This window comes from Panicum virgatum, chromosome 5K, assembly GCF_016808335.1.
Source record: "Panicum virgatum strain AP13 chromosome 5K, P.virgatum_v5, whole genome shotgun sequence".
In the NCBI taxonomy this organism is placed as follows: Eukaryota; Viridiplantae; Streptophyta; class Magnoliopsida; order Poales; family Poaceae; genus Panicum; species Panicum virgatum.
This window is the reverse complement of record NC_053140.1, coordinates 28,716,798-28,737,876: the sequence shown is the minus strand read 5'-3', so window position 1 is coordinate 28,737,876 and position 21,079 is coordinate 28,716,798. Positions and strand designations below refer to the sequence as shown.

The following is a 21,079-nucleotide window of genomic DNA, read 5'->3' as shown; positions in this document are numbered from 1 at the left end:
CCAGAATTTTGACCATCGATTGGTGATGTGCGGCATGAACCGCTAAAATATGGACGAGCTGAATGTTGCCGATTTGCCAATAAATTTAGACGTGCCAATTTTTTGATTTCACGCCTAAATTTACAAACTTATTCATTGTTTTTCATGGCAAATTTTGAACCCAACCAATCATACCCTACGGGGGTAACCTGAGCCCGGCATAAACAATAAAATGATGCTTTTTACTGTAAATTAGGCGGCTCGGCCTGAGCCCGAGACCAGCTTGAGCGTGAGCTTAGTCTGTTTGGATCAGAATTTGTCGGCCCAATACAATTATTGGATGGACTTCGGCACTAATTTTAAACTTGAAAATCTGTTTTTATTGACCCGGGCCCAGGGTTAAAAAAACCGCTCGGAACCGAACCGGTTACCGCGGTTACCGGTCTAACCGGCCCGGCCCGGTTCCGGATCCGGGCGGTTAGAAACAGGGCCAAATTTAAATTTTAAATTTGAATTCCAAAAAATGGAAAAATCCCAAAAAATTCTTAAAAATACTTCAAGTTGCGACGAATCTAATGGTGTCAAATTTTTTCAAATATTCGTTCATTTAGTATACTTTGCGAGCATTTGAAGTTAAACAAAAAAACGTGCATACAAATACAATGTAAAAGTAGTACAAAAGAGAGTTGGAGGGTTCATTTAGGCTAAAACATATTATACAAACATTCATTTAGTATACTTTGCGGGCATTTGAATTTAAACTAAAAAAGAAAAAAATTTAAATTTGGTCAGTTATCGATCAAACCGACCGGTTACCACTCAAACCAACCGGTAACCGGTCAAACCGGACCGGTAAACCGGTCCAACCGGCCGGTTAGCTGTTCGAAACCGGTATAACTGCGGGTTTTGAATTCAAATTTGAGTTTGACCGGTTTTTACCGGTAACCGGTCAAACCGGACCGGTTAGCCGGAACCGGGCGCCGGCGGTTCGAACGGAACGGTCGGTAAAAAAATCCCTGCCCGGGCCTAAAAAAATTCTCTTATCCTTTTTTTAGGGGAAATACTCACATCATGATAATACTATTGGCAACCTCTTAAATTGAAAGTCAACTGACTCTGCTCAGAGCGCCAAGCTGGCTACCAACTACCAAGCAGCAATGGGCGAGATCAGCAGCGGACTCACAATGCCATCCTCCTCGATCTGCCTGCTCCTCCGGCGCTCGTAGAGCGAACAAAAATGGCGGCCCCCGCCGGCCAGCGCGCCTCGCCCGCTCGCTCCACCATCCGCTTCTTCAGCCTCCGCGACACCCAAACCCCACACCTCCCCTTCCGCACACGCGCCGCGGTGCCCACCCGCGCGCGCCTCCGCTGCCACCTCTCCCACTCCAGTGACTCAACCCCAACCCCGAGCTCCCCCACCACCTCCGACCCAGACCCCGACCCCGACCCCGACCCCGAAGATTCCCTGCGCTTCGCCTTCGCGTGCGGCGGCGCTGGCGCGGGCGGCCGTGTCTACTCCGCCATCGCGCTCGCCGACGAGCTCCACGCCTCGCTGCCTTCCTCCCGCTCCCTCATCCTCGGCGCGCCCTCCCCGTCCCTCGAATTCTCCGCAGCCGCAGCGGCATCCTACCCGTTCGCGCCCGTCCCGCCGCGCTGCCTCCCGCGCGGGATCCTCGCCGCGGCACTGCACCTCCGCCGCTTCCGCCCGCACGTCCTTGTCGCCACGGGGGGCGCGCCCGTGCTGCCAGCCTGCCTGGCCGCGCTCCTCCTCGGCCTCCCCTTCGTGATCCAGGACCAGGACGCATCCCCCGCGCCCGCCACCCGCCTCCTCGCCCCCTTTGCCCTCCGCGTCTTCCTCGCCTTCAACGCCCCCGTGCGCCTCCTCCCCAAGCGCAAGTGCGCCGTCTACGGGAACCCCGTCCGCATGTCCATTCTCAAGTGCCGGGCGTCCAAGGCCGAGGCGTTGTCGCGCTTCTTCCCGAGGGCAGGGTTGTTGGGTGAACAGGAAGCGCAGGTCCTGCTCGTGCTTGGAGGAGCGGAGGGGTCGCCCGAGATCAATGTCGCGGTGCTCAATGTCTACTACGAGATGCTCCGGAAGAGGAAGGATCGGTACATTATATGGCAGACGGGGACGGAGACTTTCTGCGAGATGGAGAGTCTCGTCAGGGGCCATCGCCGACTTTTTCTTACTCCGTGAGTTCTCTTCATTCGGTTCTCCTTCCTTTTGATTGGAAGTGCAAAGGAGGATAGAGATTCTTGAAATCGTCATGAACTTCGGATGGCCAGCTGTCGGCTGTCCTACTAGCCACCTTTAAAGACTTATTAGCAATGCAATTAATATTGTTCAACTCGTCAGTACTACAATAGTTTCTTTTAGTTTCTTTCCCTCACTTGTTCGCTGTTTGCTCAGCAGCAGGGCTAGCTGGTTGCACGAGGGTTAGTTCACTCTTGTTTCTCTATTTTTGTTAATGATGGAATCACTCAAAGCTTAAACATACTCTTAAAAGAAGGCTGCACTCTGAAAGTTAGTGTAGAGGCATGAGAAGGATTCAGTGAGCTACTAGGGATGTTGTACCTGAAGGGTTATTTATGAATGGTAATTAGAAAAGAGATAGATATGGCTTCCTTTGTTCATTGACATGAATCAAGCAGTTCTTGTTTTTGTTTATTCTGATAACTTTATCCCGTTCTCAAACAGTTCTAGCTTTTGTTTATTCTGATAATTTCATCCTGTTCTCAAAACATTCAGTTGATTGGATTGCCACATGTAATTTCTTCTAATCTACATTGCAAGTTCTATGTTTCGTGCATGATTCCAACGTGATAAACAATTCTGAGGCATGTCAATGGCCCAATGACATGCACTTCTGCATTGCATCTGTTTAATACTCTGTGTACCATAGTGATTCTGACTGTTTAAATTGTACCTTATTGTGAAGATTCTTGCATGAACTGGAAATGGCATATGCTGCTTCTGATGTTGTAATTTCTCGGGCTGGTGCAATGACATGCACTGAGATATTGGCCACTGGGAAACCATCAATTCTGGTATGGCTCATCCCATGGAGCTATTTTTATTCATTCCAATTTCGCAATTCGATGGTTTTTGCTGGATTAAGATTGATTGGGTCTTATGAGGATGTAATTCTATTTGTTCTCAATGGCATAGTTAGGTTGTGTACCTATCAGGAAAAGGAGGTTATCTTATGAACCATTGCAATGGTCCGGAGTGCAAACTATATGTTCTTGTTATGATAACTGGAATGTTTTGAAACTAAAAGCTTTTCATTGTGTTCCAAAATTAGTAAAGGACTTCAATTGGGATTAATCTTATGAGAAATCATAATCATAATATCAGAATGAAACTTTATGGAAGAAATGTGAGCAAGGGGATCAAGTTTCATGGTTACAATCTATGATAATGAGCTTTGCTTTTTTAATTTCCACCAAACATGTTTGTTTTATTAGTCCTTTGATACTAAGTTTGATGCTTGCAGTCCCTGTCGCTACATTTCATCTCATTGGTATAGTTTATTATCATAGGCCCCTTCACACAGTGAACTTCAGCTGTTCAGCATCTATCAGCTATTATTGTGAAATAAATTTTCATTCCGGTCCTTTCTGGATTCTAAAAAAATGTTATGCTGCAAATAATTTCTATTTTTATGTGTAAAACGAAATAACAAATGTACAGGAAATTAGGCATGACATGAAATTTTTTTTCCAAAAATATTCTTTTTTCCTCGAACACAAAAGAGAGTTGTGCATCTTTATATTATAGAGAGAAAAGAAGGCGCTAAAGAGCCCCGTACAAAGCAAGTTAGCAACCCCCGGACCTCTTCTAGTAGGTGGGAGGTTGCACAAGTTTACATCAGAGACAAATCGCCTATTATAATGATACACGAAAATGTCCTATGTAGAATTGTAGAGGCCACACACAGCTCCTCTACATGACCCAGACCCTCTACACAACCCACAACCAGGTCCTGAAGCTTTGTAGCTTGAGCCATACACCAAAGTCTTGCCTCCTCTTTAAAGAAATTTAAGGCAGTCAGCAAGGAAGGAGATGTACCATAAAAAATACATCTATTCCTGTGATTCCACTAAGTTCAGGCGCCTAGGTTCACAACAGAATTAAACCCTTTCCTTCGAGTCTTGTCCATCATCCAGCTAGTTTTTCTCCAACATTCAACAAAGCTTCTTTCATTACGTCTTGGACCATCATGGTATGCTCCAATCCAAGGTTCTAAAAAACGCTAGACGCTAGGTGAACGCTTGCCTATGGTTTAGAGTTTTTTGTGATTAAACGTAGATTGAACATGAATAAACGTGTGTTGTGATTAAACGACACTGTGATTAAACGCAACGCTTGGCCACCGTTCAGTGTTTAATCAAGATTAAACGACGTTTAAAAACGTTTTTTAGAACACTGCTCCAATCCTAGGGAGGCTAGCAGATTATACCAGAACTGCTGGCGAAAACACAAGTAGTGAGGATATGTAAATATGTTGCACTATTTCATCTTCTTGATCAGATAACACGCATTGCTCCGGGTGAGGGACTCCCCTTTTTCCTAGGTGATGCCCAAGTTCTGGATAGCTAGCCAAAGAAATACCTTGGATTTGTGTGGAGCCCAAGTTTTCCATAGATGCTTCCATGGATCAAAATTACCCAAATATAAGAATGTTTTATAAGTGTATTTAGATGAAAAAGATCCACTTTCTTCATGTTTCCAATAATGCTGGTCTGGTTCTTTTGATAGGACTATGTTTTCTAAGGCATCCCAAATTTGCAAATACTACAACAGCCCTCCATGTCCACCCTGCATGTCTCTTACCCATGCTCGGTTTTCAAGACCTTGTGCCACTGTTCGGTTGTTTAGAAATTTTTTGGATGCACAAACAGCTACAGCTGATGCTAATTCCACCAAGGAGCAACCATGCAGCCATCAATCTGACCAATATAATGTATTATTGACGCTTCCGTCTTGTGTTGTCACTGAGATAGCAAACATAGCCCGAGCTTGAGGGTGGATAGGATTATCACTAGCCCATGACAGTGCTTCATAAAGTTTTATGTAACCAGAGACAACGCATTTGCAAGGCCCATCCCACATCTGTAAATTAGTGCTACCAGGTCGACCGAGATCAATTGGCCGAGCAACCTTCTCCCAAGCCACTAAAAAACTGCCACCATTTACCTCTTTCCTTCTTTTCCATAAGAAGGCCCTCCTGATTTTATCAATCACCTTGATCACCCACTTAGGCATATCCATGGCAATAACAAGATAAACAGGGATGGCCGAAATACAAATGAAAATAGTTTATGCTTATTGTTTTGTAATGTCTGAGGTTGTTGTCATTCGTTTGGCATTTTATTATATATGTACTTTTTTTCATGCTTAGTTCTTCCAGGGGTCGGTTATCATCTGAAATGCAAACAGAATGTCCTAACTTGTCATTCACAGCTATATTGAGCTGATAATACATATTTTTGGAGGCAATCACATGTCATCATGGATTTCTTACTGATGATGCATATCATATCTAGATGATCAGGGAAGTGTTTGGTTTGAGTTAGGTCATTTAAAATCCTATTTTTGAACATCTTGGTTTGAGTTAGGTACATTATTGTACATGTCCTTAATGAGGGCCACATACTTTGTTGGGACTTTATGCCTATCCAAAGCCCACCACATCACATTCCGTGGTATCATTCCATGACAAGATACCACGGAATGTGATGTGGTGGGCTTTGGATAGGCATAAAGTCCCAACAAAGTATGTGACCCTCATTAAGGACATGTACAATAATGTAATGATTAGGGTCCGAACAAGTGATGGTGACACATATGACTTTCCGATTAAGATAGGACTACATCAAGGATCAGCTTTGAGCCCGTATCTTTTTGCCTTAGTGATGGATGAGGTCACAAGAGACATACAAGGTGATATTCCTTGGTGTATGCTTTTCGCTGATGATGTCGTGTTAGTTGATGAAAGCCGTGCGGGAGTGAATAGGAAGCTGGAGTTGTGGCGGCAAACGCTAGAGTCCAAAGGTTTTAGACTTAGCAGGACTAAAACTGAGTATATGAGGTGTGACTTCGGCGCCACTCATGAGGAGGGAGATGTTAGTTTGGAAGGCCAAGAAGTGCCCAAGAGGGATACCTTTCGATATTTGGGATCGATGCTACAGAGAGATGAAGATATTGATGAGGATGTTAGTCATAGAATCAAAGCGGGATGGATGAAGTGGCGCCAAGCATCTGGCGTCTTTTGTGACAAGGTACCTCAGAAGTTAAAAGGCAAGTTTTATAGAACGGCGATTAGACCGGCAATGTTGTATGGTGCGGAATGTTGGCCTACAAAAAGGCGGCACGTCCAACAATTAAGTGTTGCAGAAATACGCATGTTGCGTTGGATTTGTGGGCATACAAGGATGGATCGAGTTCGAAATGATGATATACGAGATAGGCTAGGGATAGCACCAATTGAAGAAAAGCTTATCCAACACCGGCTGAGATGGTTTGGACATGTCCAATGGAGACCGCCAGAGGCACCAGTGCATAGTGGTATCCTAAAGCACGACGGTAATATGAGGAGAGGCAAGGGCAGGCCGAAATTGACATGGGAAGAAACAATTAGAAGAGACTTGAAAGACTGGAGTATACCTAGAGATTTGTCCTTGGATAGGAGTGCTTGGAAAGCCGCGATTCTCGTGCCAGAACCATGAATAATGGTCTTTGTTGGGTTTCAACTCTAGCCTACCCTAACTTACTTGGGATTAAAATGCTTTGTTGATGTTGTTGATGTTGATGTTGGTTTGAAGAATGCAATCCATCAACAGAAGTTTCTCGTGACCACACCATTGGAGGGAACCATGATTTAAAAAAAAATCATTGATGACCAGAGGATTATAGATCAGTTCATTTAGTAGGGCAATCAGCCAAACATTTATGATATCTATATATTGCATTGAAAAGGTAAAATTTACAAAAAATTCAATTGTGTATCAACCTCTCGTCCCCTCATACAGGGCGGCTGAAAAGATCTTCCCATGAACCCATAAAATGCCCAAAGCTCTACTGCTGCGTCAGAAGCTTCCCTGCTACAATTATATTTCCATCCCATCAACATTAGGAGGATTGACTACAGGTTCAGCCATTCAGGCCACAACCCATGGTTTTGTAAAATTCTGTAACTTTAATCTTGATTGATCATATTACAAGAACAAAAAGGCTGACTGTTAGAATGGCTATTTACTAGTTCCGAGACCTGTGTTCTTCTTAAATAAAGGTGGTGTGGGTGGGCTGCCCTTCGGTGTCGTTTTTTTAAACGTCCATTTGGTGGTTTTATGTGCAAATTGTAGTAGTCATCTTTCTGTACAAGTTTTGGTCTTTTTGCTGAGTTCAGTTGTGCAAATCTGTTCACCATTTTATGTCTTTCAGATACCCCTGCCAACAATTCTGGATCATCACCAAACGAGAAATGCATATATCATGGCTGATATCATGGGGGCAAAGGTCATCACCGAAGATGAACTTGATTCTAGCAGTCTCACATCTGCAGTTGATGAAATCTTTGGTATGTCTTATCTCAATTCTGTTTCTCGTGCTATTGGCGGACATTCCAAACTAATCACTTATACCAGATACAACAAGATCAGAATTGAATATATAAGATGGGTGGTGCGAATATATGCATATGCTTCAATTGTCTCATTTTATTTGTACTTCCTACCATAATATTGTTTGTCTGCCATTGACCATACTTGCTTATCATGCTGTGAACATAGTTTCTCACTTGTGGATTTGTGGAAACCTTACATTCTGGGCCAGTAAAAAATATGCCTTACTTAAATTTATAGCTAATAATGTAATTGAAAGATAGCTTATGTAACAAAACTACTTGAGAATCTAGCTAATAATTGATTTTATATTGGAATGCCATGATCGGATCATGACTATGTAGATTGCTGTTACCTTTTTTATAGTGTATATGAATCCTGTCCTTTGTTTTTGTTCTTATAAGGGTCTGTTCGGTTTTCTTTGAAACTGGGTGGAATGAGTGGATGGGGGATTGAATCCTAAAATGACTTGTTTAGGATTCAATCCACCCCATTCCACCTGGTTCTGAAGGAAACCGAACAGGGCCTAAATGTGCTCATCCTGTTTATCATCTGTCTCACTTCTGTACATTATTCCTGATCTAATTCCATTTTACAGGTGATGAGAAATTGATGGCAGACATGTCTCAGAAGGCACTAACTGCAGCCCGACCAAATGCTTCTGCTGATATAATTCGCCACATCTGTTCCCTGATTGGTTCACCCTACCCAACATGAAACTTATTTAGACACTAGAATTCATGCCACGACTGCATTCTGTAGGAATTCCATTCTGTATTGTTGGTTGAGACACAGAAGAATGCCATCTTGTTCTTGATGCGGAAGAAGTTATGATACCTCTCGTAATTCACTTGAGTGATGACAGTGGTTTGGTCTAAAAAAGATCAGGAAATAGTTTCTCAGGTAGTTTTCTGGTCTCTGACCTTCAATATTCTTTTTCGTTTATGTAAAGGTTTCATAAATGACTGCTAGAAGGCAGAAGCTGTCTCCTGCCAACTTTCAAAAAGATATTGGTCCTCAATGGTCACTCCGATACTTTTGTTGAATGAATGATTAACTTGAGATCTTTTGCATTTTCCTCGATGCAAGTTCCTCCACTCCACTGAAACAGAACAAATGTTTCCGAAAGTTACATTGAATTAGCTTGAGTGTAATCAAATGGAGAAAGATGGTATTTTTGAAGTAGAGTCACATGAGTTATGCCTGCATGAATCTTGAAATCATGTATCATATTTGTGTTTCCCAAATTGATGTCTCACTAGTGGCATCGTGACGTATGGTCCTTGCCAACTTACTTGACAATGTTATAGTCATTGCCAAATAAGTATTATATGACAATAAGTTTGAACTACAAAAGAAAAACTAAAAAAATGAGCTACAAAACGATGATGCAAATTATGATGTTTGCCTCTTTTTGGCTGTGAAATGAGCAGGTTTACTTTAGCAGCATTGTTGAGCTATTGCTGTTGATTGATTATTGTAAAATTTATTTTACTTGATAAATGGCATGAAAGGCCAGAGGGTGGTACCATGAAAGTATTCCTATTTTGAGACCTCACAAGTTCTGATATAAACAAATCATAAAGGTGGTCAACAAATTGAGGTTGCTGATCATTGTGCAGACATATATACTTCAGAAATTGACTTATTCAACGATCAAACAGCTCAACGAGGTATATGTTATGTCTAGGTGCATAGCAAAATCTGTATATCTAAAAAATCCAAAACGACTAATAATTTGGGATGGAGGGAGTATCATATACAATGTCCAAAACATCACCACTGATTTATGTTGTGATGCTTTAACAGTGTATGAAATTCTAGTTAGATACAATTTATCTATGACAGAATATTTACAAAGGACCTGTTTTGCAGCAACACTGATATTGTGAAGGTAGAATCTGATCCATGGTTATTCAAGAGTAATCCATTTGACAGTGGCGTGGACACAGCATATGATGACAAAACAATATTTCCAAGTTAGTGTTGGTGTATATTGAGCTCATGTATAGAGGCCCATCTCGAGACCCATGTATAGAAACTATATATCCCACTCTTCTAGGGTTTGGAGGAATACATTTCATTATTCTCTCCTACATGGTATCATTATCCTAGGGTTAAGGTTTCCTCTTCTCTCCTTCCTCCCCCTCCCAGCCACCGCCGCCGCCGGCACATGGCCGGCTGCCGGCGCCTCCTCCACTCTCCTCCTCCCCTCCCCTCCCATCCTCCTCCTCTGCAGCCGCCGCCCCTGCTCTAGGTGCGTGGTCGCCAGCAGCCGCGCCCAAGTCTGCTCCACCGGCCGCCGCCTCCTCTGCCGCGATGGTCGTCCTCGATCCCGTCCCGGATGCCGCAGCCCTGCCCGGCCCTGCCGCCGCCGCCGCTACTGCGGGCGCGCGGGGCGCAGGGGGGCGCGGGGGCCTCGGGCCCGGCCGCCTGGCCCCGCCTCCCTGACCCAGCCGCCGCCCCTGCTGGGGGCGCTGGGGGCGGGGGGTGTAGGGGGCGCGGCCCCCTAGCGCCAGCGCTGCAGGCGCCCTCCGCCGCCGCCGCAGCTGCCGCCCAGGATGCCCAGGTCGCCGCCGCCGCCCACCGCGCCGCCGTCGTAGCGGGCAAACAGCCCCTCCCTGACGGCCCCACCGCGTGGTCCGGACTCGGGATGGCGCCCGTGGATGCACCGCTCGCCGCCGCCGCTCTCCGAGGACAGCAGGCTGACGCCGCTCTCGCCGCGGCCCTCCTCGCTGCCAAGTCAGAGGCTTCGGTGGCCCAGGAGCGGGTCCGCGTGGTTGCCCTCGCTTGGGAGCGCGAGCACGCCACGGCCGACGCCCTCGCTCTCCGGGTCGCCGAGGCGGAGCACTTCCTTCGTGTCCTCCGGCCAGCTGCCCGTCGACCCCGAACACGGCGCCTCTTCCTCCCACCAGGCCCCGCCCGCTGGATCTGGACCCCGGCACGACCCGATCGACTCCATGGTCGCCCAGCTCCACCTCCAGGCCGCCGGCGTCCAGAACATCAGGGCCCTGGTCACCGTCCTTCTCGACCCCACGTCCTCCTCCTACGGACGCTGGCGGGACCAGGTTCTGCTCGCCCTCCGCCGCTACGCCCTCGACGACCACGTCCTCCTCAACGCGCCGATCGAGGCGCGGGACGTGGTGTGGCTGCGCCTCGACAGCGTCACCATGTCCTGGATCTTCGGGACCATCTCCCTAGATCTTCAGGACCTCATCAGGACCCACGACGGCACCGCGCGACAGGCCTGGGTGGTGCTCGAGGGGCAGTTCCTCAGCAACGCCGAGTTCCGCGCCCTCCAGCTCGACGCCACCTTCCGCACCTTCGAGCAGGCGGACCTCTCTGTTGGTGAGTTCTGCCGGAGGATGAAGGGCATGGCCGATGCTCTTCACGACCTCGGGTGTCCGATGTCCGATCGGGTCTTGGTGCTCAATGTCCTGCGGGATCTGAGCAGCACATATGACCACCTGAAGACCTGGATCACTCGCCAGAGGCCCTTCCCCTCCTTCCTGCAGGTCTGGGACGACCTTGCCCTCGAGGAGATCACCAGGGGTCTCGCGCCCGGATCGTTCTTGCCCACCCCCACTGCGCTCGTCGCTGCTCCACCGGCCTCCTCTGCCGCTCCTGCCACCTCGCTCCTTGGTGCTGCTCCCGCCAGGCAGACCGGAGGTGGGGGGGCCGTGGACGTCGTCGGCGAGGGGGACGGGGTGGTGGTGGCACTGGTGGCCCTGCTTCTGGGGGTTCCGGTGCGGTGGGGGCCGTCGGGGCGTGCCGACTCCGACTCCGGCTCCGGCTCCGGTTCCTGCCCCTACCCCTGGAGGTACGCCCTGGGCATCCTTCAGCAACTCATGGTCAGGGCGCATCTCGATGTGGCCGTTCCAAGGTCCGGGGGGGTCGTCCTCAGCTCCAGCCGGCGGCCATGTTCACCGGTGCTGCTCCCCTCATCGCGCCGTCCTGGACCCCGCCCGCTCAGCCCAGCCTGCAGCCGACCTGGCCTAGGGGGTGGGACCAAGCCGCTCTGGCGCAGTCCTTCAGCACTATGGGACTGACGCCGCCGGTCAGCACCGAGTGGATCGCCGACTCGGGTTTCTCCTTCCACACCACCCCTGATGCCGGTATCCTCTCTTCTGTCCGACCCCCACACCCCTCTTGTCCTTCTTCCATCATGGTTGGTGATGGGTCTTGCCTTCCTGTCACCGCTGTGGGTTCTGCTCCTGGTTTTTTTCGCCTTCCTAATATCCTTGTTGCTCCTCAGATGGTTCACAACATTCTTTCCATTCACCAGTTTACTGCTGATAACTCTTGTTCCATTTAATTTGACTCTTCTGGTCTTACTGTGAAGGATTCGGCTTCCCGACGTCCGCTCCTCCGATGTGACAGCTTGGAGCCCCTTTACACTCTTCGGCTTCCTGCTTCCATTGCTCCACCTTTGACTTCTTCTCCGTCTGCTACTTTTGCCGTGACGCCTTCTTCCACAACCTGGCACCGCCGGCTTGGTCACCCCGGCCGCGACGTTTTGGCTCAGCTCAGTCGTAGTACCGATGTTCCATGTACTAGGGCTCCTGCTGAGCACCTCTGTCATGCGTGCCAGTTAGGTCGTCATGTTAGACTTCCTTTTTCCTCTTCTTCTTCTCATGCTGCGCATGCCTTTGATCTTGTTCACTATGACCTGTGGACATCTCCTGTACTCAGCATGTCTGGCTATAAATACTATCTGGTCGTGGTTGATGATTTTTCTCATTAATCTTGGACTTTTCCTTTGCGCACCAAGTCTGAGACCTTCCCCACCCTCCTCCACTTCTTTGCCTGGGTGTCCACTCATTTCGGCCTCACCATTAAGGCCGTCCAGTGTGACAACGGCCGTGAGTTCGATAACTCCACCTTCCATTCCTTCTTCCTCTCTCGGGGTGTTTAGCTGCGTATGTCTTGCCCGTATATCTCTCCTCAGAACGGCAAGGCTGAGCGGATGATTCACACGACGAACGATGTCGTGCGCACCCTTCTGATCCAGGCCTCTCTGCCCCGCGCTTCTGGGCTGAGAGCCTCCACACCGCCACTTACTTGCTCAACCGTCTTCCGTCCACTGCTTCTCCTGCTCCCACTCCACACCACGCTCTTTTCGGTACCCCTCCTCGCTACGACCACCTTCGGGTCTTCGGGTGTGCGTGTTACCCTAACACCTCCGCCAGCGCTTCTCACAAGCTGGCGCCCCGCTTGACTCGTTGTGTGTTCCTTGGTTACTCCCCTGACCACAAGGGGTACCGATGCTTTGACCTCACCTCTCGCCGCGTCCTGATCTCCCGACATGTCGTCTTTGACGAGTTGGATTTCCCATACTCCACCTTCTCCTGACCCTGAGTTGGATTCACTGTTTTCGACTGACGCGGTGGTTCAGCCACCGTTACTTGTCTGTCCTTTCCCTGCAGGTTTTCCCGGTATACCGGCACCGCTTTCCGGTGATCCCTGCTGCGCCGAGTGTGGCCCCGGTGCCCGCGGTCGTGCCACGCGCGGCCCCAGGACCTCCGGTCGTGCCGCGCATGGACCCGGTGTCTCCTACTGCACCACGCGAGGCCCCGGTGCCTTCCCCTACACCTGCGCGGTACGCTCAGCCGGTGCAGGTGTACCGGCATCGTTCGGCGCCGACACCGGCGCCACCACGGTACGCTCAACCGGTGCAGGTGTACCAGCATCGTTCGGCACCAACACCGGCGCCGCCTCCAGCTCCAGAGGCTCCTGCGACGCCTACATCGGAGCCATCGCCGCCGCTGCCGCCTCCACCGGCTCCCTCTCGAGCCGAGCCGGCGGTGTACCACCCGCCAATCATCCATCGGGATCCTCGGCATATCCATCCCATGGTGACTTGGCGGATGGCGTCTCCGACCGCGACTCTCTCCGCCACCGAGGGGGAGCCACGGGTCTCTCCGGTGCCCTCCTCTGTCCGCGACGCCTTGGCGGATCCTCACTGGCATCGCGCGATGGAAGAGGAGTATGCGGCTCTTCTCGCCAACCAGACATGGGACCTCGTGCCGCGTCCGTATGGTTGCAATGTGGTCACAGGAAAGTGGATCTGGACGCATAAGCGTCGGGCTGACGGTGCACTGTAGCGCTACAAGGCTCGCTGGGTTCTCCGGGGGTTCACACAACGGCTTGGCGTGGACTATGACGAGACCTTCAGATCAGTGGTGAAGCCTGCTACGGTACGAACGGTCCTCTCGCTTGCACTGTCTCGGTCTTGGCCTGTGCACCAGCTGGATGTGAAGAACGCGTTTCTTCATGGCACTCTGTCAGAGACTGTCTACTGCTCTCAGCTAGCGGGATTTGTGGACTCCAGTCGTCCGGACATGGTCTGCCGGCTCAACAAGTCTCTCTATGGTCTGAAGCAGGCTCCTCGGGCTTGGTACTCTCGGTTCGCCACGTTCTTGCTGACATCGGGGTTCACCGAGGCCAAGTCTGACACGTCTCTCTTCATCTACCGCCGTGGGGATGAGACTGCCTACCTGCTGCTCTATGTCGATGACATTGTACTCACAGCCTCCAGTCAGCAGTTGCTTCAGCGGGTCATCTCCTCTCTGCAGCAGGAGTTTGCTATGAAGGATCTTGGTCAGCTCCACCACTTCTTGGGCGTCACTATTGAGCCTCGCCCTTCTGGTCTTCTCCTTCACCAGTGGTAGTACGCACTCGATATTCTGGAGCGGGCTGTGATGACTGATTGCAAACCCTGCTCCACTCCTGTCGACACTCAGGCGAAGCTGTCTGCTGATCTGGGTGATCCTGTGGCTGATCCTACTGCCTACCGAAGTCTGGCTGGTGCCTTGCAGTACCTCACATTCACCAGGCCGGACCTCACCTACGCTGTTCAGCAGGTCTATCTCCATATGCATGATCCCCGGGAGTCACACCTTGCTGCGCTGAAGCGTCTCCTCTGCTACGTCTGTGGCACTGTGGACCTCGGCCTGGTGCTTCACCGCTCGTCCTCTGCTGAGCTGGTTGTCTACACCGACGCTGACTGGGCTGGCTGTCCAGACACTCGCCGCTCCACTTCCGGCTACGCCGTCTTCCTGGGCGGCAACCTGGTCTCCTGGTCGTCCAAGCGGCAGCCAGTTGTCTTCCACTCCAGTGCCGAGGCGGAGTACCATGCTGTCGCTAACGGCGTGTCAGAGGCGTCCTGGCTACGACAGCTCTTGGCGGAGCTTCACAGCCCGCTCGCCAAGAGTACGCTCGTCTACAGCGGCAACGTCAGCGCCGTGTATCTCTCCACCAACCCCGTTCAGCATCAACGGACGAAGCATGTGGAGATCGGCTTGCACTTCGTGCGCGACAGGGTCGCCATCGGCGATGTTCGGGTACTCCATGTCCCGACCACCTCCCAGTTTGCCGACATCTTCACCAAGGGACTACCCTTCTCGACCTTCTCGGAGTTTCGCTCCAGCCTCAACGTAGCAGGTGGCTAGTTGTGGCTGTCGGGGGGTATTGGCCCTTCGTACTTTCTTATTGTGCAGTCTTGAACACTGCTGCGACGGTAGTTCAGACTGCGGGGGGGGGGAGTGTTAGCTTTTTTTGTTGTCCAGTCTTGAACACCGCTGCGCCGGTAGTTCAGACCGCGGAGGGGGGGGGTGTTGGTGTATATTGAGCCCATGTATAGAGTCCCATATATAGGAACTATATATCCCACCCTTCTAGGGTTTGGAGGAATACATCACATTATTCTCTCCTACAGTTACTTTGTGTTCCGGAGCCTCTAGAATTTAACAATAGCCCTGTACTCCTGATTCAGATGATTGATTTAACTTTTCCATGAAAACTGCAAGATACAATGCTCTTTGATATCTTTTTTCACTATGTGCAACCTTTCATGTGTTTGTAATATTTCTCAAGTAATAGTATGACACTTCTTGGTCAGTGGGCCCTTATGGAAGCCTTGTAAACATTTTTTTTCGAACAACACAAGAGAGCTATGTGTCATTTTCGTTAAGAAGTACAAAGTGTACAAAGGACACGCCCCACACACCTTGTAAACTTATCTGTGTGCATTCTGAGGAGTTAGCATCTACGACTACCGGAGTAGAAATATCTGGTGAACTAGTGCTAAAAACTGGTACAATGGTTGTTAACTTTGCTCATTCTCATTTCAATGGCTTCTCTTTCCATGCTTTTCTCATTGTGTGACTGGACACCAAATATCAATTCATTTTTGCTTTTTAAACATTTTGTGGGGCTCAAATTATTGTTTGGGTCCTTTGGGAACGTCATAATGCTCTTTGTCACTGGAGTGAAAGTCTATGGTCATCGACGAAGCTATTGTTCACTTTTGCAATTAAACTTTTTCGTTTGGAACTGTGGAATTGTTCCTTATATTATTTCAGCAATGCATCTGCAAATGTTTAAATTATCCAGTAGCTAAAATTTGAAGCACTATAAGACTCCTTTTTTTTTTAAAAAAAGATTGGATTTCATTAAAATAGAACCTCTTCTACAACTAAGACCTCAACATAAAATAAAATTACACTGAAGCACGCCACTAGGTCACTATCCTTCATCTTTCTTGCACCCGGCCATGTCCACTGCTTCAGAAAACTCCATCGCCATGGAACGTCACCAGATCCGGCCACGAGAATCGCAATTTCCACCAACAAAAGACTCCACAATCGTGGAGACCGCAAAAGAGGTGCAGAATGCTCAACCACTATAGGGAGTAAAGGGCACCGAAAGCACATTGGCCATATCTTCTGAAGGTTGAACCAACCATAAGATCCAACACAGCACCGGCTAGAATGATAAATCCGCTACGGTAGTATCACCAACGGCTGGAACGACTAGGCCCACATACTCCCTGTACGAGGAACACGCCGCCATCAGAGAAAACGACGCATCTCATGAAGAAAATCCAGTACAAAATAGAAAGGCAGATTGAAGACATCGAAACGATAATCCAAACCCTAACCTAATTATTCTAGATTCTGGAGTAAAGAAAAAAATCGAAAGAGCCTAATAGAATAGTATATCTACTGGAGGAGAAACGGGGCCGAAGGCTGTGGGGAGCGGGGGAGTGGGGGGGGGGGGGGGGCTCAGGCGCTCGGCACGAGGCGGTGGTCCGCTCGAGTCGCTAGGCACCTGGCGACGCGAGCGGATGTGGCTGGAGAATGATAACGTCGAGGGCTTCTAAGGACTACAAGACTCTTTAGAGGTCATCACTCCTGTTTCCTGATGTGAAGTATGAAACATGTATGATGTGCCTCTACAAACCAAATTTGAAATCTTGGAGCAGGTGCTAAATATTGCGGATCAAGTAAAAAGGGTAAATAGCAAGCAGGGCAATTGGTTTCAGCAGTACATAGCATCAATTTCGTGTTTTCCTCTATGTTCGCAAAACAGTTAATTTTCCTTAACAAAGGAAGCGCCATAATTTATTATCCAAGGAGCAAAATACTAAGTAAACAGAGACATATTTCAATAAAACGGTGTACAAGACAAATTACTGTGATTGAGATCAAGCTGACGAGAAAAATCATGGAGGATTTTTCACAGTCTATTTCAGAAATTATAATTACCACCACTCTTTATATCAATCATGATTATCGATCAAAGGATAAAAAGAAAACACATATTCACTGCCTGCAACAGAACTTGTATGGAGAGCAAAGAAGACTTTTTTTTTTGAAAAGCAGAACAGCAGACTTTGGGAACACAATTCTGATAGCAACAAAAAAGGTGCAGAGTTACTTGAACTGCAGTTACAGAGAACTCAAAAAGGAAACCTAGCATCAGAATTTATTCAGCCCAAAGCTTACATAATATAACTGAAAATGAAATTCTCCAACAAACAGTAGGAACAATTATTGGCAGTGAGAACTGAGGAAAAGTGCCCCAGGTTCTTCGTATTCAATTGACAGAAGTCGGTTTGTAGTCGATTATGACGACCTTTTCTAATAGAGGCAAGAATACATTTGCGAATTCAACATGCGCTGGGTGCTCGATGTACTCCTTCACTCCTTCTGCGCTTTCAAATGTGGACTCAAACACATGGGTGAACCCTTGATGCATGTTTTCGATGCTCACATCAGTTCCCCTGCAGATCAATGGGCAGATAAAGAAACCAAAATTCAGAAACAAGTAGAAACTTTGCATCAAAGATTGACAGAAAAGGCACTACTGAAATTTTTTGATGGTTTCCCATAATCTTGCCGATGCACTAAAAATTCTAGGATTTGACGAACGGATACATTTAAGGCTGCTGGGAAAGTCTCCCTAGAACACATCTACCATGCTTAGGCTCTAAGATCATGTACTGTGTCCTAAAAAAGAAATAGTGGTAGCAGTTACATAGTTCTCTTAAATCCACTGTGGATCCTGGATCCGAAAGCTAAGAGAAATCAAGGCTAACAATCCTGGTCAGTGATGGGACACGGGGAACCCAAACCGAAAACCCAGGCACCCAATTCGTCGAGCATCTGGGGCGCGTCATCACCGGCCTCACTCACAGCACTGAGACCACACCTGATCAGGTAGCTACCAGTCCCGCACAGCCAAGGGCGCAACGAGACGAGATCCTCTACCAGTCCCGCACAGGCAAGGAGGCACAGGCAACAGTTGACGTGGATTCGAATCTTATCGAAGTCTAGCTATGTAGGCTAGTAGCTACGGGCGTTACCAGTGGAAGGCCTTCATGGAGGGGACGGCGTCGACGAGCGCCGCGTAGCCCCGGATGAGCTGGTCCAGGCGCTCCGGCGTCACCTCCTCCTTGAAGCGCACCAGCAGGATGTGTTTCACCACGCCGCCGCCGGCCGCCATGCTTCCTCGCAGTTTCTCTGTTGACGCCCCTCCTACTCTTCTGTCGGTTCGGTCGTGGTTGGTAGGAGCACTGGTTTGCTTTGTTCTGTTGCTCCGCTCGGCCACCCCTTTGTGACGACTCGGTGACATTACGGCGGATCATGGGCACGCACTCCTGTAAGGTCCTCGGCATTGTCCTAGCCGTGAAAAAAAAAACAGATTTGTTCCTTTTAATGTGACTCGTTGATTGTTGAATGTGCATGAGATCGTCTTGTATGCAATTGAAATATTGGACCCATCTGTCCACTTGTTTTGACCGGTCATCTTTATTAATGGGTTCGTAAGATCTGTTTAGATTTGTTATCAGGTTGGAGTGAAACCGTACCACAATTGTTCGTTTCAGTTGTCTTCTTCATTTTGTCTACCCTGCTTTTGTCTGTTGGTTGAATACAAGGCAGAGAGAGCAGCGATGAGGGCACGTCTTCTTGTCGTGGTGGAGACATCGGCGACGAGGGCGGGCTGTCTCATCAGGGCGGAGAGATCGGTGATGAGGGCGGGTCTTCTCGTGGGGGGCTTCGCTGGGGACGTGAAGATCGCTAGGGATTCTCCTTCCCTTGCTCCTATTCTGTGTCTGATTTCTTAGGGTTTCGATATGTTTTGGGTTTTCAAATCGTCTGCAAAATTAGTTTGCACGGCAAGCGTGTTCGTGATGTGTGTATGTCTGATCTGTGAACATACTCGTGTTTGTTATACGGAGACCCGAAATCTCTGCTTGCTTATATTCACCTCTCTCTTATCTCTTTGTGTGCGCTTGCTAAGAGATTAGGTGTTCCTCCCGCGGGTTCTGAATGTCCCAGTGGCTCGCACATAGAAGTTTTGAGCTGTCTGTTGGGGACGGTTAACAAGCTATCGCTCCTAGGCCTTCCTACCAATGAGATTCTGTGTGTGGTTGTCCTCCAATCATGCTAAGTAACAGGTGTGCTTCCTAGGTGTTCGACAAAATATCCCAGTGCCCAGTGCCTAAGTGAGGGAAGGTAGTGATGCCATTGGCGTAAGATGGAGAGGCAAAGAGGGTAGTGCTTTGTGTCCTATGTAGTGTTATAGTACTGGTCCATTTGTGTTGTGTGTTTATCAAATTTTTGATTAGGAAATGATGTGCTTATTTGTTTCAGTGTTCAAAAATTCTAGCAGGGATTAGCAGTCTGTAAATTAAACATTTCCACAACTTAAATTGTGGTGTGAGAACCAACATTTCCTCAAAGTTAAAATTTTAATTTCCTTCTCTAATGTTTTGTTTGTTCTCAATATATCTGATTCTAGCTCCTTTTGGATTGTAGTCAGCTGATTGGATGGGGGGTGGTATGGGCATCCATGCTCGCTTAAGGAGTACTAAATATAGACTTATTACAAAACTAATTTCATAAGTAGTGACTTAATCACGAGACAAATTTATTAAGTCTTATTAGTCCATAATTTGACCACTAATTGCTACAGTAACCATCCGCTAATCGGGCATTAATTATACTTAATAGATTCATCTAGAGCCCTAATTGCAACTTATGCAATTAGTTTTATATTAAATTGGCATCAGAATAATTGAATTGACTTCTGAATATTCATGACAACAACTTAAAAAACCAAACGAGGCCTAAGCTCCAAAAAGCTAATTGGAGGCCTACCAATGGAAGGTAGGGACATCTATTTACACCTCATTTGGTACAACTTCTTCAATAGTTTCTTGGAGAGCTTCTCTGAAAGTTGTGCTAAATGGGTATAAGGCCAGTCTCAATGGAGTTTCATGAGCGTTTAATTTTGCTGATGTGGCAGGATATTTATGAGGAAAGAGAAGACATAGTTTCATAGGATGTGAGAGGAGTTTCATCCCCATGAAACTCATCCGGCTCGATTACCTTGTTTTTATTCTAGGTAACTGTGCAATGAAACTATGCATTAAGACTGGCCTAAATGCAACATCTTCATCTATGCAAGAGGAGCCAAAAATACTTGCTTCATCGACTTAACTTCTTCTATCCACTCATGAAGACCAGGAATAAGTTGTTTCACCAAACATTTTCTAAAATAGCTTCAACTTCACCAGAGAAGCTGCTAAACACACCATTTCAGAAAACGTTGAAGCCATGCCAAATAGAACCTTATTTTCTGCAGGAACACTTCATATTGTTTTGAAAGTTTCAATCAATTCAGAACTGTTTGAAAACAATTAACATTGTTCTAGAAAAATGTTGAATCTAAAACTGTTTTGCACTTTCTAAATGTTAAAAAACATTGCATGAAGTTCTGAATATTTCAAATAATTTGGAAATGTTTGAAAGCAATTTAAATTGGTCCAAAAAAGTGTTGCCAAAAAAGTTCCCAAAAAATGTTACACCCTTTTCTAAATGTTAGTAAACACTACAAAGTGTTTCCGAATGTTTGTTTGAAAACATTTCAAAGTGTTACAAAAAATGTTTAGAAAAAAGTTCCCACCAAATGATTACCAAACATGTCAGAATGTTTGAAACATTGTAGTTGTGATAAAAAATAATTCAAAGTTTTTCAAAAAATTATTGAGTAAATTGTTAAAAATTGTTTTGGATTTTCCTAAAAGTTTCATAAACACTTCAGAATGTTATGAATATTTCAAACAATTTGGAAATGTTTGAAACATTTTAAAGTGTTCCAAAAATTGTTGACCAAAAGTTCTCAA

At 47.5% G+C, this 21,079-nt stretch overlaps 2 protein-coding genes across 2 annotated transcripts; one reads left to right on the top strand and one right to left on the bottom strand.

Moving 5' to 3' along the window:
- The first annotated feature begins 1,114 nt into the window (after positions 1-1,114).
- LOC120707048 (UDP-N-acetylglucosamine--N-acetylmuramyl-(pentapeptide) pyrophosphoryl-undecaprenol N-acetylglucosamine transferase-like) lies at positions 1,115-8,683 on the top strand. Its single transcript, XM_039991817.1, has 4 exons — positions 1,115-2,172; positions 2,919-3,027; positions 7,427-7,562; positions 8,204-8,683. The coding sequence occupies exons 1-4, from the start codon at positions 1,217-1,219 to the stop codon at positions 8,320-8,322; spliced, it is 1,320 nt and encodes a 439-aa protein (XP_039847751.1). The 5' UTR covers positions 1,115-1,216; the 3' UTR covers positions 8,323-8,683.
- An 8,591-nt stretch (positions 8,684-17,274) lies between these two features.
- Positions 17,275-18,513, bottom strand: LOC120707047 (stress-response A/B barrel domain-containing protein HS1-like). Its single transcript, XM_039991816.1, has 2 exons — positions 18,254-18,513; positions 17,275-17,671 (listed from the first exon to the last, which is right to left on the bottom strand). Exons 1-2 carry the CDS (start codon positions 18,391-18,393, stop codon positions 17,485-17,487), a joined length of 327 nt encoding a protein of 108 aa, XP_039847750.1. The 5' UTR covers positions 18,394-18,513; the 3' UTR covers positions 17,275-17,484.
- Between the last annotated feature and the right edge of the window lie 2,566 nt (positions 18,514-21,079).

Coding starts and splice junctions, on each gene's coding strand:
- LOC120707048 (XM_039991817.1), top strand. CDS start 1,217: ATGGCGGCCCCCGCCGGCCAGCGCGCCTCGCCCGCTCGCTCCACCATC. Junction 3,028..7,426: donor CTGGGAAACCATCAATTCTG/GTATGGCTCATC, acceptor TATGTCTTTCAG/ATACCCCTGCCAACAATTCT. Junction 7,563..8,203: donor TGCAGTTGATGAAATCTTTG/GTATGTCTTATC, acceptor TCCATTTTACAG/GTGATGAGAAATTGATGGCA.
- LOC120707047 (XM_039991816.1), bottom strand. CDS start 18,393: ATGGCGGCCGGCGGCGGCGTGGTGAAACACATCCTGCTGGTGCGCTTC. Junction 17,672..18,253: donor TCCATGAAGGCCTTCCACTG/GTAACGCCCGTA, acceptor ATTGATCTGCAG/GGGAACTGATGTGAGCATCG.